Source organism: Malaclemys terrapin, chromosome 2, assembly GCF_027887155.1.
Source record: "Malaclemys terrapin pileata isolate rMalTer1 chromosome 2, rMalTer1.hap1, whole genome shotgun sequence".
In the NCBI taxonomy this organism is placed as follows: domain Eukaryota; kingdom Metazoa; phylum Chordata; order Testudines; family Emydidae; genus Malaclemys; species Malaclemys terrapin.
The window spans coordinates 281,487,434-281,503,470 of record NC_071506.1 but is presented as its reverse complement, the minus strand read 5'-3'; the positions used below and the strand labels follow the sequence as shown (position 1 = coordinate 281,503,470).

Below are 16,037 nucleotides of genomic sequence, written 5' to 3'. Positions count from 1 at the left end.
AGAGGGGAGCTCTGTCCTGCTATGCCCTGCATGCCCATGGCCTGCCTCTGCCTGTCCCTGACACACACCCTGTGCTGTAAAGGTGACCTGTTGGTACAGGAACCGATTCCTACCAGCTTTACGCTAGATGAGAATTCCCTTCCAACTACAGCCAAATTCTGGCTCCATTGTGCTACTCAGCTCCTCCTTTGTGCTGCTCAGAATCTAGTCCTTAACTTTTAAGGCCTACAAGACTTTCTGATTCCCAGGGCTTTCAAATAGCAACACTAATGCTCCCCATTCTACCGTTGCTTCATCAGATTGCCAAGAGGGAAGCTTTCTAGTTGGTTGCTAACTACTATTACATTGGTCATCTTTAGCAGTCATTATTCTCACTATATAGTTCTCTTAGGTTGAATTCTTTCAATCATCGTTCAGTTATTATGGTCAATGGGCTTTTATCTGAGCAGGGACTGTACAGTTAGACCATTATGTTAGCCTGTCTTTACTGACAATACCTCTTGAAGGGGCTGTATTATAATTAGTCACCTCAAGTGTCAGAGGTAGGGTTCACCCTGGATAAGCACCCCAAAGTCTTGGGGGTTGGTCCCCACACTGGCAGTGAGTGTCAAGAGACCATCCACTACAAGATAACAGTCTACAAATGCTACCAGCTAGTAGAGATGCTCCTTTAACTCAGATGGAATAGAACGCTCCTGTATTGTAAAACCCTACTGATGACTCACGCAGAGGATTGTTACCCAAGCAACTAACATGTAGAGCTGCTATTGAAGTCAAAGAGAGTTCTGGGCCAGGGAGAGCACTCTCATTGGTCTGCATAGAGCTCAAGGTCTGGCTTTCCCATGAGCTTTCCTGTATTTCCCCTGAGTTGGAAATACCACAAGAAGAACCGTTTGACCTGTTTAATTCCATTCCCGGATGGAAGCAGGAAGTGTGGTGGAGGAGGAATGCAAACATATCAGACCGCAACAATGTTAATCAACTCTTCCAAATTGCAAAACAAAAAGTTCAGGGTCAGGTTGCGTGAGGGTTTGGGGGGAAGGTTTGGGTTGGCTATTACTTTATCTCTCTCTCTCGCTTTGTGTTTTTCTCTTTGCGTCTCCCAGAATTTAAGGAAGCCTTCTCGCTCTTCGACAGAACTCCTAAATCTGAGATGAAGATCACATATGCACAGTGTGGAGATGTTCTGAGGGCTTTGGGGCAGAATCCGACCCAAGCTGAGGTCCTCAAAGTCCTTGGCAGACCCAAACCAGAAGGTCAGTGACCCTCTTTCTGTTTGTTTTCAGGGAGTAAATTGTCAGGCCAATTAGATCATGTCTACCTTCGTTGGTGGAAAGATTGATTGAGGTTAACATAACAACCTGGAACAGCCTCCTCTGTGGCTCCAAGTCAATCAGGGGCAATGAGAAGTGATGATCATGTGGTCAAGGCACTTGAGCAGAATCTGGGGTCTCTGATCTCAATTCCTAGCTCTACCGTTCACTTCCTGGGCAAGTCACTTAGGGCTGAGTGCTCAAAAGGAATTAGGCGTGATGCTGAGTGTCACAACAACTAACTTCTAGGTACCTGGAAAAATCATGGCGATTCTCAAAGCCTGAGTTAGGCTTGCACTGTTATTCACCAAAGCCACCACGCTAGGCGGGCAACTGCCTAAGCTAGCCATTGGGAGATGCTGGCCAGAGAGGTGTGTCCCCTCTCACAGAGATAGGCACGTAAGTTCCAGCTGCATGGAGGCACCTAGTTCTGCTTGTGATTCTGAAGCTGAGAACCCTCCTTGGAGTTAGGCGCCGTATGCCATTTGAGCAAGAAGCCAGAGGAAGAGGCCTTTCCTCATAATTTTTCACCCGGTGGTGAGGGTGCTCACCTGGGATGTGGGCGATTCCAGGTTCATGTCTCCTTCTGCCTGAAGTGGAGAAGCTGTTGCATTGCAGATATATAATTAAGGACCCACTGGAGCAGGAAATCTGGATCCTGGATCTCCCCCATCCTGGGTGTGCTCTAACCAGCAGGCTATGGGGTCATGCTCATGTGGGTGTGCCCTCCCTCTCGCTGTGTGTCTTAAAGAGTCTGTAACAGGAGAGACTGAGGGAGCCCCACATGAGAAAAGCCCATTGCCCAAAGGTTAGAGCACTCACCTGAGAGGTGGAAGATCCCTGTTCAGATCCCTTCTCCCAGATGTGTACCCTAACCATTGGGCCATAAGTTATGAGGGAAGGGCTATTCTACATCTTCTCCTCTTCCCCGCTCCCTTCAGTTTTGGGTAAGCTCCCCTCTGAGGACTTGCAGGTAGCCTCTGGGCACGCCTGCTGGATCGGGCCCCTCTGGTGACCGAGGCATCGGCATGCCCATTTTCCACCGGTTTGTGGACGGCTCTGGGTCTCAGGCCCCTAGGCACCCCCAAGGAGGCAGCTATGTGCATGTCCAAAGGCAGAAACATAGGTGATGAGGAAACTCACACTGCAGAAACATAGGCGCCAAGCGTGTTTAGGTGCCTACAGGGTTCAGCATTGCAGTGCTCCCAAAATGGGGACTGAGGTATCTAAAACAGGGACATGGGCACCTATCTCCTTTTGTGCATTCAGCCCTCAACGCTTAATCTCTCTCTGCCTCGATTCCCCATTTCTGTAATGGGGATAATGATACTTCCCTGCCTCACAGGATTGCCTTGAGGATGAAATTCATTAGGGGGGAGGGATAGCTCAGTGGTTTGAGCATTGGCCTGCTAAACCCAGGGTTGTGAGTTCAATCCTTGAGGGGGCCACTTAGGGGTCTGGGGCAAAATCAGTACTTGGTCCTGCTAGTGAAGGCAGGGGGCTGGACTTGATGATCTTTCAAGGTCCCTTCCAGTTCTAGGAGATAGGATATCTCCATTAATTTATGTTTAGCAGGTGCTCAGATATTCTGAGGGTCAAATGAGCAGATAGGTAGACTGGATTGTAGGGCATTCCCTGCTCTTTAAAAAAAAGTGTCATGTGAACTTTAGTGTTGGGTTTTCAGGTCTCCTCTGAAAGCTCCCCACACACAATATATCTGCTCATAGAAATGCAGGGCTGAGACTCCCGGACCCACAACTATGATCTAGCCCTGCAGACCTGCCCACGCTGTCTGCCACCTCCATTTAAGCTAATTGGAATGGAGGCCTCTCAGCACCTTGGAGAATCAGGCTCTTGTTGAATAATTGTGATAAATCAAGATACAGCAAGTTTGGCTGATGACACAAGGGTGGACTTCAGGGCTATCCAAGAAAGAACTGTACCTTACGAGGACCTCGTTCCTTATCTCAGTATGGGGGGTGCAGGATCATAGAAATTAGAGATGGAAAAGGCCCATTTGATAACCAGCCCCTCTCCTGCTGCTCCCCAGTTTTAAACATGCCTATGCTACAGGGCTGCCACCACCGCTCTGATGCCCTTGGGAGACAACCGCACAGCAAAACTGATTCCACTGCCAGGGCTGTTTTCCAGATATTCATTTTCATTTGCTCAGTTTCCTCTACTTGGTCTTAATTAATAAGCATTGATTAACCCTAAACAATTGTTTCCCCCTCCTTGACATTTACATATTTCAAATACTTGCAGATGCTGTCTGTCCATCCCCATACATACCCATGTATCCATCCCCAATCATGCTCACGTATCCATCCATCCCCATACATATTCATCTATGCACCCATCCATCCCATCTATCTATCCATCCATCCTGATTCTTCTCCACCTATCTATCCATCCCATCTATCCATCCAATCATCCCCATCCATCTCCCCATCCATCCCCATTCATATCCATCCACCTGTCTATCCCCACACATACACATCTATCCATCCATCCCCATTCATACCCATCTATCTATCTAGCCTAATTCGTACCCTTCCATCCATCTATCCCCATTCATACCCATCTGTCCATCTACACTCATTCATACTCTTCTATCCATCCATCCATCCTCATTCATACCCATCTGTCCATCTATAGTCATTCATACCCTTCCATCCATCCATCCTCATTCATACCCTTTCATCCATCCGTCCATCCATCCACACTCACACATATCTATCTATCTATCTATCTATCTATCTATCTATCTATCTATCTATCTATCTATCTATCTATCTATCTATCTATCTATCTATCTATCTCCATTCATACCCATCTGTCCATCTACACTCATTCATACCCTTCTATCTATCTATCCCCATTCATACCCATCTGTCTATCCATCCATCCATCCATTTATCTGAGAGACAAGCTGGGTGAGCTAATATCTTTTATTGGACCAACTTCTGTTGACGTAAAAATATCTTACCTCACCCATCTTGTCTCTCTAATATCGCGGGACCAACATAGCTACAACATCACTGCAAATATCCATCTATCTAGCATTCTCCATACATCTCTCTCTCTCTCTCTCTCCCTCTCTCTCTCTCTGTTATTATCATGGTCCCATGTTCCTGCCCTTCCATTTAGTTGACAGTTTGCCAAGCTCCCTAGCACACACTTTCTGCAAGGTGTTGTTCACCTTCTGAATGGCCCTGAGCCCCGCCGTCTCCACAGAATCTCTCACATCTTTCTTTTGAACCTGTGCTCTTACAGAAATGAACAGCAAAATGATTGACTTTGAGACCTTCCTGCCCATGCTCCAGCACATCTCCAAGACCAAAGACACTGGCACCTATGAGGACTTTGTGGAAGGCCTGCGGGTGTTTGACAAGGAGGGGAACGGAACGGTCATGGGTGCTGAACTCCGCCATGTTTTGGCTACCCTGGGTAAGAAGAAGCTTTTTTCATATAATTTCAACTTTGAGGTCTTTTCAACACAGCTGGTAACTTACCGACTGGTGTGAATGTGCACCACTGCTCTCTGCTGGACAGAAAGACAGGTGCACTCAAGCATCTGGGATGATTATGTCATCGTCTAGTGGCAAGGGTTCTAAGAAGTCCTAAAATGATTCCAGCTCAGGATCATTGTCTTTCAGCTCAAATGTTCACAGGTTTTCTCTCTCTCCGAGTTCTGAGTTCTGTCTTTCTAGCTCTATCATTCTATTCCCCCAATAACTGTTAATGCATATGGCCAAAGAATTGCCCAGCTCTGGAAGACACTTTCTTTGTAAACTGTGAAAAACTCATCTGTGTCTTTGTTGTTTTTCTTTAGTTGCATAGACTTATGGTGAAGTCATTCCATTTTAGGTCCATCTCTGCTAATGACACTTGACAAGATTAAAATAGAATTTTAAATGTCAAATTCCCTTTTCACCATTTACGCTGTTTGTTTACTTTGGGGTCCAAATTAGGGTGACCAGAGTCCCGATTTTATAGGGACAATCCCAATATTCAGGGCTTTGTCTTATATAGGCACCTATTACCCTCCCACACCCCACCCCACACACACCGTCCTGATTTTTCACACTTGATATCTGGTCACACTAGACCAAATTCAGTGCCGAGGCAAGTGGTCCCAATGCCAGTGAGGTCAGGGGAGCTGCGTCCATTCAAAGCGTCTTGGACAAAGAAACTAGTTTGCTCAGTTTTGACAATTTAGCTAGACATTTCCCCTTTCTGGTTCTCCTGCCCCAGCACAACACTGTAATGTCTGACTTTCAAGCCCCAATGGGGAATATTTCAATCCAAAGGAAAATCATTGAGTTAGCAAAAAAGTCAGTACATTTTAATTCAGATTAAGACTTCTAAGAGCCCCAAGTGGTGTAAATCTGGGTTCAGTGGAATGATATAGATTTCCACCAGCTGGCCCAATGCACTCAAAATCAATGGTGTAAAATTGGATTAACACCGCGGTGAAGCCAGCCCAGTATATTTTAGTTTAAACGCCATCTATATTTTTGGCTAAAGCTACCTGACAATTTCACTTTCCAGCTGAAAAATAGGTTGACACCAACATTTTAAAATCTGCACACGTCTTTTGTTACTGATTAGCAGATCTGAAGTGGCTTTTTGCATGTATTTGGCTCTATAGGTCGGGGGGAAAGCTTTCCAATTCGCCATTAAGCAGTTAATAGAAAACCTGTTGAGTGTGACTTCACATCCATGGACACTTTCATTGCAACATACTTTCCTGGCAGTCACATACAGAGCTGAATAAGACCCTTAAGCAAACCCCACGAAAGTCACTGGAAAGATTTGCATTGACTTCAAAGGACTTTTGAACAGGGCCAAATCTTTAGCCGGCGAAAACTGGTGTTGCTTCCTTTGCTTTGATGGAGCTCCAGCAGTTGATACCAGCTGAAGATTTGGCCCGTTCTGCACATCAGTGGGCAGCTTTGTCAGCATCCGACTTTGAAGTTTCATTGCAACGGGTATGTGAAGCTGGGTAAAATTGTTAGACAGCTCATTGTGGGCCTGCGCCAGGTGATTATTATATACTGCTATTATGGGGTTGCTTTAAAGGTCCCAGTAAAGTCCGAGGCCCCATTCACAATAAAAGAGACAGTCCCTGCCCCCAAAGAGCTTACACTCTAAAGAGACTAGACAGACACAGGCTGGGAGAAGAAACAGGGGCCCAGAGAGAGGAAGAAGCGCCCTTCGTCATGTGACTAGTCCATGGGCCTGACTCTGCTTTCGTTTACACCAGCATTGAAATCCAGATTGGTCCAGGGCAGTTGTGATGGGGCCGTCCTGAAGAATTCAGATTTTAAAGCAGACACCGCGCCAGTCTTCAGTTTCAAATGGGACGTGCTAAGGTGCAGGAAAGCCAAGGGGGAGACAAGCAGACAAGCCTGGAATGGGCTCGGGGGCAGAGACCATGGCAGGCTGGGGGCAGGGAGGTGCGACCAGGAGCTAGGGAATGGGCTAAATGCTCAGCTCATGTTGTGGTCACTTGGGCAGGAAAGTTCAATCCAAACCAAGGGGCAGGAGAGATTGTGCAGGGGAGATGGGGCCCACCCACAGAACCAGCACAGTGCAGGGGAGAACTCCCAGTCTATGGAGGCAATAGGACCCACACTCCGGCCTCCCGCTCTGTGGACAGGGCCAGGCAGAGTAGAAGCCCGTGCAGAAACTGTAGCAGGGATTGGCCAGGCACTGATGATGTCATCTGGATGTTTCCTACAGGTTGGACTCTGGACAGCCTGTGCCCTGTACTGACTGATTGTTCTCCCCAACCCTTCTGCCAAAATATCTTCACTTCAGCCTCACTCCAACTGCCCTCCGTTCTCCCCCCTCCCTCTTCTGCCCTGCCCGGACCTCCTTCTTTAAGTCATCTCTGTCCCCTTGCTTTCCATTCTCTGATCCCCTCCTAACACAGCAGAACTCAAAAGAAAAATCGTGGCACTAACATGACATTTGCCAACCATCACAAATGATCACCCCACTTGTATGTTATGCTCCTTGTCCCCTACCCTGAATCTGTCTTACTATTTAGACTATTGGGGCCAGGACTGTCTCTTACTCTTTGTACAACACCTCGCACAATGCGGCCACATTCTTAAGCAGTCCCTAGGCACTACCATAAAAATATTAATTACAGTGTTGCTAACCTGAAGTATTCAAAAATCATGAGATCAGTTTAAAAACATGAGATTTAAAAAAAAATAAACTAGGTTCTTTTTATTTGTCTTCTGGTCTCAGAGCAATTAGGTTAACCTGGGTCTTGTTCTTAGGGTTTTCCCTACAACTAGAAACTCACTTTTTTAGAAAAAAAGGAGAGCTGAGATTCTCACTTAATCACGGGACTCCTGGAGCTGGGGCTTTAAGAAAATTATACTCACAATTAAATTGCCAGAGTTGGCAACATTGTAAATCATAATCATAGTTAGTACTATCTAAAATACATTATTTCTATAAATTAGTCTCTTTTACCTCTCCAGATGGCTCCATGCTTTGCTCCCAAGAGCACCATTTCAATCAATATATGTTGTGCCACTGATTTCAGTGGGAGTGGGAGCAGACCCTGAAAGACCAGAGGTCCTGGGTTACATCTTGGATCCCTCCTGGATCTAAAACTCAAAGCTAAACTGAAGTGACTTTACTATGAGTTTTCCTTGAGTGATAACTGAGGGAAAAGGTCCCATTGATGCCAAAGTCCCATTGATTTTAATTGATTTCATTAATTTCAGTGGAAGTCAGGTGCCTAAACACATTTAAAAATCTGGTCCTCAGGGCTTTAAGATTTTGCCCCTAAAGTATGTTTATACTTAGAAAGGTGATAATGTGAAAATGATATGGTGAGGATTTCCACATTTGTTCAGAGTCACTGGCATTTAGATCAAATTTCCTCCGTTTGCAAGCCCTAAAGTGGATTTTTAACACTCAACATTGCAAACTCAACTTGGGATCTCTCGCTCTCTCTCTTTTCTTATGTGGCATCCATCACCATAGCACCTGCGCACTTCTCAAGTATTAAAAACGCACATTAACAACACCTTATTTCATCTGGGTTCTTTTTGCTACTTCGATCTGCAGCTGGAAATGAAGAAGGTATGCGAGGTAGCATAGAATCTGATTCTCTCCCACACCTGTATGGGAGAATTGAAAAGTTTGATTTCTCCACACCAAGTCAGCAGCTATGACTTGAAGACAGAAAAACAGACAGATAGCAGCTAAGATTAATAAGAAGGTGCTGTTATTGTGTAGGCAGTTTTTGGACGGTGACCACTACCCGACCCAAGCGATGGTTTGGACACATAAAATCATAGAATATTAGTGTTGGAAGAGACCTCAGGAGGTCATCTAGTCCAACCCCCTGCTCAAAGCAGGACCAACACTCCTAAACACTGAGCAGGAATTTGTTTTTTTCTATCCAGGTGAGAGGTTGAGTGAAGAGGAGGTCGATAAGCTAATGGCTGGCCAGGAAGATGCCAATGGTTGTATCAACTATGAAGGTACGAGGTGGTTAGGGTTGGATTCATCTCACAAGGCTTGGTGTCAATAGGCCTGCGAAAGTTTGGCTCAATGATGGGCCTCAACCACAAAGCTATGATTTGGATCTGACCTTCCCCCAAGTTTGGGTGCCGTGATCCAGTTCAAGTCCATTGTCCACAATGAGATTCCTTGTCCCTTCCGCATAAGCAGCTGGGGCTGGCCACTCAGATATGGGCTAGAGAGGCCATTAGAACATACTGTAGATATTAACTTAAGGATCTGTAGAGCACTTGTCACCATGGCACCTGGGGGCTTATATACAAAGCTAAATTGCATTCATTATGCAAAACAATGAGAGGGGAATGGAATTAAATAACAACAGTGCTGAACAGATGCAGAATGCTCCCGAAGTGAAGGAAATAGATGCTAAACGATCTCTTTCTATTCATTCCAGCTTTTGTGAAGCACATCATGACCAACTGAACACTAGGTGAGCTTCTTCCTTCTTCATCCCTCAATCCCATCATTTTTTCAGTTTTCCCTGTTGGTTTTTCAGCCTCCTCCTCATCTTGGGGGTGTGGGGTCACACGTAGCTGGAACTCAGCCTTTTTCTCCAAAGACCTTGTTTCCAAAGACACGGTCTAAGATTCCCTGGATGCTGAGGAGAATTGCCTGACCAGCTAGCCCTCCACTGTGAGGTGGTATCTATTGTTCAGTTTATATACTGGGGATATTTATCCCCTTCAGATCATTTTCAGGAGATCACAAGACAAATACCCTTGTGAATGGTCAACCTTAAAAGGGAAGGTCCTTTCATGGATTGAGAACTGGTTAAAAGACCGGGAACAAAGAATAGGAATAAATGGTAAATTTTCAGAATGGAGAGGGGTAAATAGTGGTGTTCCCCAGGGTCAGTCCTAGAACCAATCCTATTCAACTTATTCATAAATGATCTGGAGAAAGGGATAAACAGTGAGGTGGCAAAGTTTGCAGATGACACTAAACTGCTCAAGATAGTGAAGACCAAAGCAGACAGTGAAGAACTTCAAAAAGATCTCACAAAACTAAGTGATGGGGCAACAAAATGGCAAATGAAATTTAATGTGGATAAATGTAAAGTAATGCACATTGGAAAAAATAACCCCAACTATACATACAATATGATGGGGGCTAATTTAGCTACAACGAATCAGGAAAAAGATCTTGGAGTTATCGTGGATAGTTCTCTGAAGACGTCCACGCAGTGTGCAGCGGCAGTCAAAAAAGCAAACAGGATGTTAGGAATCATTAAAAAGGGGATGGAGAATAAGATGGAGAATATTGCCCTTATATAAATCCATGGTACACCCACATCTTGAATACTGCGTACAGATATGGTCTCCTCATCTCAAAAAAGATATACTGGCACTAGAAAAGGTTCAGAGAAGGGCAACTAAAATGATTAGGGGGTTGGAACGGGTCCCATATGAGGAGAGATTGAAGAGGCTAGGACTTTTCAGCTTGGAAAAGAGGAGACTAAGGGGGGATATGATAGAGGTATATAAAATCATGAGTGATGTGGAGAAAGTAGATAAGGAAAAGTTATTTTCTTGTTCCCACAATACAAGAATTAGGGGCCACCAAATAAAATTAATGGGCAGCAGGTTTAAAACAAATAAAAGGAAGTTCTTCACACAGCTCACAGTCAACTTGTGGAACTCCTTGCCTGAGGAGGTTGCGAAGGCTAGGACTATAACAGGGTTTAAAAGAGAACTGTATAAATTCATGGAGGTTAAGTCCATTAATGGCTATTAGCCAGTATGGGGTAAGGAATGGTGTCCCTAGCCTCTGTTTGTCAGAGGGTGGAGCTGGATGGCAGGAGAGAGATCACTTGATGATTACCTGTTAGGTTCACTCCCTCTGGGGCACCTGGCATTGGCCACTGTCGATAGACAGGATATTGAGCTAGATGGACCTTTAGTCTGACCCAGTACGGCCGTTCTTATGTTCTTATTATGAAATCTGAAGCTATGTTTTCATTTCGGTTTTGTCCAGGGTTATATTTCCAATTTGTTCTTCCATCTCTGTTCTGGAAAACTTTTGTTTTCCATACTTTTGGGTGTGCGGGCATTTCAGAGGCGAGATCTTTCAGGGCTAGATTTTCAGCTCTTAAATCAATAGTTAATTGCACAAGAGGCTGGAAATAATGTATCCCCGTTACCCTGATAATGAGATGCCCAATTCAGAACCATTTGTCTGATCGCCCACCCCACCAATTTTGGGGGGAGTAAAATGAAACTCTCCCTTAGTTTTGGCTTATCTCTTACTAGCTGCCCATAATATAGGCCTTTGAGAAGAGGGTGGATGGGGGGAGCATGGAAGCAATCTATGTCTCTGAGTTGGGCTTGGAAAACCCATCATTGTGTGAAATGCAAATGATCAGTCACTGGGAATGAACATTGTCAGTGGGCTGTAGGAGGAACTCGGCCAAGAACTTCCGTTCAAGGGATTTACGCATAATTTTCCACACTGCACTGGAACTAAAGTACAATGACCCCGTGACCTACCTTCTGAAAACTCAGTGATTTAGGTTGCTTACATTTTTGGTAGTCCAATGTAAGACACCCTAAAAGGGCCTCTCTTTCAGAAGATGGCACTCAGCACTTTCTGAAAATCAGGTCCCTTAGAGGTGTCCCAAGCTGGACACCTGAAAACGGAGGACCCTAAAAATCACTTGTCACTTTAGAAAATATAGCTGTATAATTTAAAGGCTTTGCTGCAGGGGTGGAAGCAAGCCAGGTACGGGCCGGTACGGCGTGCCGGGAAAAAGTAGCTTCCAGTACCAGCCCATACCGCTGACTTTAAAGCGCTGCCCCGGCAGCATTTTAACATCGCTGCCTCTTTTGTGTCCCTCATTGGCGGCCCTGCTGGGTCCCTACTGGCAGGGCCGCCAATGGAGGGGGGGCACAAAAGGGGCAGCGGTGACCCGGCGGGGCCGCTGATGAGGGGCGTAAAAGAGGCAGCGACATTAAAGCTCTGCCCCAGCAAAGGACCCTGCAGTAGCAGCAGCAGCGGCCGGAGCCCCAGGCCCTTTAAATCGCTGCTGAAGTCACGGTCAGCGTGGACCAGGCAGCCCAGATGTCTCCGTACCGGTAAAAGCTCAATTTTACTTTCACCCCTGCTTTGCTGTCATAGTCTTTCCCTGTAGGGAAGATGAGAAGAAACTGATTAGGAGGAAGTCACGGGTAAACGAAAAAGGATGTCTAACTAGAAAGAAGTTACTCAAGGTTATTCTCAGGCATATCACTGGCCATTTACAACACTGATTCTCCACCTTTATGGGCAGCTATCCCAGTTTTTCAGATGAAGCCCTCAGTTGTTCCAGGCAGTACCTTTGGCCTCCCGTTCAGTAATGTGTTCTCCAAACCACAATAGAGCTTAAGTACCCCAAACCCAAGTCTCGCCGTTCCAAACTGGCTGAACTTCATTTCCAGTATTTACTACCCATAGTTTTCTTATCCCTTCCTGGAAAACATTTCTGAGTGTCTTATCCCAGTATATATATCTTGACAGCCCATGGGAAAAGTTTGACCTAAGAACCAACCACCCCATTTATTTCGCAAAGGATCTGATAGGCCAGGAAAGAGATTGGCTTCATTTGGACCAGTTCCTTTCTCTTCAGCTTTGGTTTATTTTTTTACCCATGTATTGACTAGGCGCAACTTTGCTTAGCTTGTGAGATCTGACACTGTCACAGCCCACGGTGATAGGACAGCAAAACAGGAGCTTTTTGGTTTTGTGTTCTCTGAGGCCCAAGGGCGTGAGTTCATTTGAGTAGGAGTCAAGTCCAGGTCTCCAGTACTTTTGTTCCAAAATATAGTTTGCCACCAAAATGTGAGTTGGCTTTAAACAGCTGCTGTTTTCTTGTCACCATCCAGGTCTCTTTCTTCCGGGCCTTTCTCTCTGATCCCAACATACACACTGTTTTAGCTAATGCCTAGCACGTTTAAGTCCGCCCAGCCCACATCCAGAATGGACTGTGTCCACAGCTATCATGATTATTATTTAGCGATAGTCCCAAATCAAATGCGTGCCACCCCACCGCAGCTTTGGGAAAATTCAGATCTGGAGCCCAAATTGATAACAGACCCCTAACCGTATAACAAGCCAACTCCAAACCCTGGATATGAATCCATCTGAATTTTGTGGAGATTTAGATCTGAATCTGAATTAGGAGCGTGGCTCTGATTAATGGGTCAAACCAAAGCCTCAGGCCTGACTATCCCAAGCACCCAGGGAAGCATGGATCTGGAGCCAAATGTAGCAGCTTAAGCGATCTGTGTTTTTCTTGTTTATGATCATTGGTTATCACAACTAGTTCGCCTGTTTGCATCTTTATTCTCAACCACAGACTGGTCCCTCCACTTACTCTCCAACCGGCTGCTGCAAACTTTTGATAATACAGTATAATTTGTTACATACTCTGCTAGTGAATCCTCGGTTTATTTTGTTAGCGCTCTGAGCCAAGTGCTTTTCTGGCTCTCGGCCAGCTCTTGTTGCTTCACATTCAGCCTGGCCGTAGGGAAGCATTCCCAGATTTGATGCTCTTTTCACTTCTTACGCTAATAACTCAGAAAAGGTACAAGGCATAGGCAATGCTGTTCCCTCTCTGTGGGATGAAAAGTGTGGTCAGCTAAGAGTAATGAGTGCAATATAAGAAATGAGATAGGGAGGTAGTATGGTATCGAGAATAGGACACTGGGCTATAACTCACTGTTCCTGGCTCCGCCCCTGGGTTGCCATGTGTCCTTGGGAAAGTCACTTTGCCTCTTTGTTCTTCTATTCCCTTTTCTGTGTTTTTATTTAAGACCCTAAGCTCTTCAGGGCAGGGACTGTCTTTCACTTTGTACAGTGCCTAGCACAGTGGGACCCCAATCTCTGGCCCTTACTGCAATATAAATAATAACACTAGAGTGAGAATCAATTTGATGTCAAGTATCAGAGGGGTAGCCGTGTTAGGCTGGATCTGTAAAAAGCAACAGAGAGTCCTGTGGCACCTTTAAGACTAACAGATGTATTGGAGCATAAGCGTTCGTGGGTGAATGCCCACTTCGTCCGACGAACGTGATGTTTCATTATTGATAATCCGAGTGCGGATCCAAGAGAATCTGGAGCTGGTTGGGGCTTCGCTTTTTGCTGGGTTTTTTCCCCCCTCGTGCTTAAAAATAACTTTGTTTTTAGGACAAGACAGATTCTGACGAACCCCCGATGCTGGCCTTGGATTTCGACGTAATGGAATGTCTCTTCATTTTCCAGCCCAGATTCCTGGTACAAAGCTACAAAATGTCCCAGCCCTGAGGTTATCTGGATAATTTTTTTTTCCCGTGGGAGGATGGGTGGCCTTTACAGAAATGTGGCGATCAGAAGGAACTGGGGTCTGAATGATGAGTTCCTTGGCACTCTCATTGCTCTCTGATACAAGAGAGAAAACAGCGACTTGATACATATAGGCTGGGGGGACGGATATTTCACTTAATTCATACCAAAAAGAACTGGAAGATCTGAAATTTAGCAGAGATTTTTTCCCTCCTAACACAACTGTGTCCATCTCTTTGCATTTGTTGTGTCCAGAGGAATTGGAGGCTTCAAAGTTAGCTCACAAGTGGGATGGAATAGGTGGAATTAACACTGATTAGTGTAGAGATCTCTCTGGTGTGCAGGAAATATTCTCGGGGGTCCTTGAGGAAATGTGGGGGAGGGATGCGTAATACCCGCCAATGCACCATCAAATGCAACCTAATTCACCAGCTTCTGGGATGTAGAAGGTGCAAGTTTAGTTTCAACCTGAAGAAAGCACCTTTTTTGGCATGAAGTGTGAGCATTTTAACTTGTTTTTGTGTTAGTTAAAAGGTGTCACAAAGTCCACCTTGTCCATAAAGGTCTCTTCCAGTTCAACAGCCTGAATGATGGAGTAAGTGAAACATCTACCCCAGTTCAGATTGGAGAATGTTCTAATACACATGCCTCTTGTTATTGTAGCTTTTCTCATTAAAGCATTCTTTTCTCATGGGTGGGGGTCTTTGTTCCTTGTTTGTTGCATTGTGTGTGTGTGTGTGTGTGTGTGTGTGTAAGTGTGTATTAGAGAGGGGTGATAGCTAAAGCCACAAGTCTGAACTGCAGTTGGGGGGGTCTGAATTTCTCATTTCTATGATGGGCATAACAAAATCATGGTCCCAACCCTTCCGTAACGTGGTGATTTGAGATGCATTTGAAATCTGATGGCAGGACATTTGGATTCTGTGTTCGTACATTTTAGAGCTTAATTCCCTACTGCAGAAATCCCTGGATGAATTTCTATGGCCGGTGTTATGCAGGAATGCAGAGTCCATGATCACAGTGGTTCCTTCTGGCCTTCAAACCTATGGCTCTATTGAGCCGGTTTGTACAGTTTCAAGCTGCAAACTTGGATCTGAATCTAGAGCTGAGATTCTGGTTAGGTCCAACTGAATAGATAAAACTCAGCCATTTTCTCCAAGGGGAGACAAAACATCACTTAGATGCCTTCTAGACAAGCCCCCAAGATGATTTAGGTCACAATGAAATTTGCTATGCACTGTTATATATAAAACATTTTGCAAATACTTGCCATCCATGCAAGTGATAGAACCTTGGCGGCACGGACGAAGCTGTATATGTAGTACCCCCTAGCCACCCAGTTACCTTCTTAAATGCCAATCTGCTTACAGGTTGTGATGGACAGGCCTGGGTTCTTCTGGATTCTGCTACCCACCCATCAGTGTGGACCTTCTTTATTCTCTTTCCATTGGCATTTATTTGGCAGTGCTTCCCTTCCCTCCTTGCTCCTTCCTGGCAGGGTCACCAGAGCAGCTTGGGAGGAAAATTCTCACCACAGGGTGACCCCGACTTATGTTCCAGAGAGTTGGAGCCTTCCAAGAAATAACACAAACACGAACAAAGTCATTATATTAAACAGGAGAGAAATACAGCCTAACAGGGTAGAACATTCTCAGGGTCACCGTGCCCACGCTGATAATACTTCTGACGTTTCCCAGTCATGTGACCTGATATAACCAATGAAAATGAGTATCTCATTGGTACACATATTTTGTAGGGGCCCTTGATGACTTGTGACCACGATATCTTCTGTGCAGCAGTTAGCGATGTGGCTGACTGGGCTCAGTACAGCCCCAAAGACTCACAAGTGGGATAAGGTGGTAGGACCCTCCA

At 45.3% G+C, this 16,037-nt stretch overlaps 1 protein-coding gene across 1 annotated transcript in view; it reads left to right on the top strand.

The window, feature by feature from the left end:
* MYL3 (myosin light chain 3) overlaps positions 1-14,858 on the top strand; it is a 46,168-nt gene extending 31,310 nt beyond the window's left edge. The window contains exons 3-7 of the mRNA XM_054016740.1: positions 1,107-1,256; positions 4,590-4,763; positions 8,753-8,830; positions 9,265-9,300; positions 14,031-14,858. Coding sequence (XP_053872715.1) covers positions 1,107-1,256; positions 4,590-4,763; positions 8,753-8,830; positions 9,265-9,293 — 431 coding nt within the window. The 3' untranslated portion in view covers positions 9,294-9,300; positions 14,031-14,858. The remainder of the gene's footprint in view (positions 1-1,106; positions 1,257-4,589; positions 4,764-8,752; positions 8,831-9,264; positions 9,301-14,030) is intronic.
* The last annotated feature ends 1,179 nt before the right edge of the window (positions 14,859-16,037 follow it).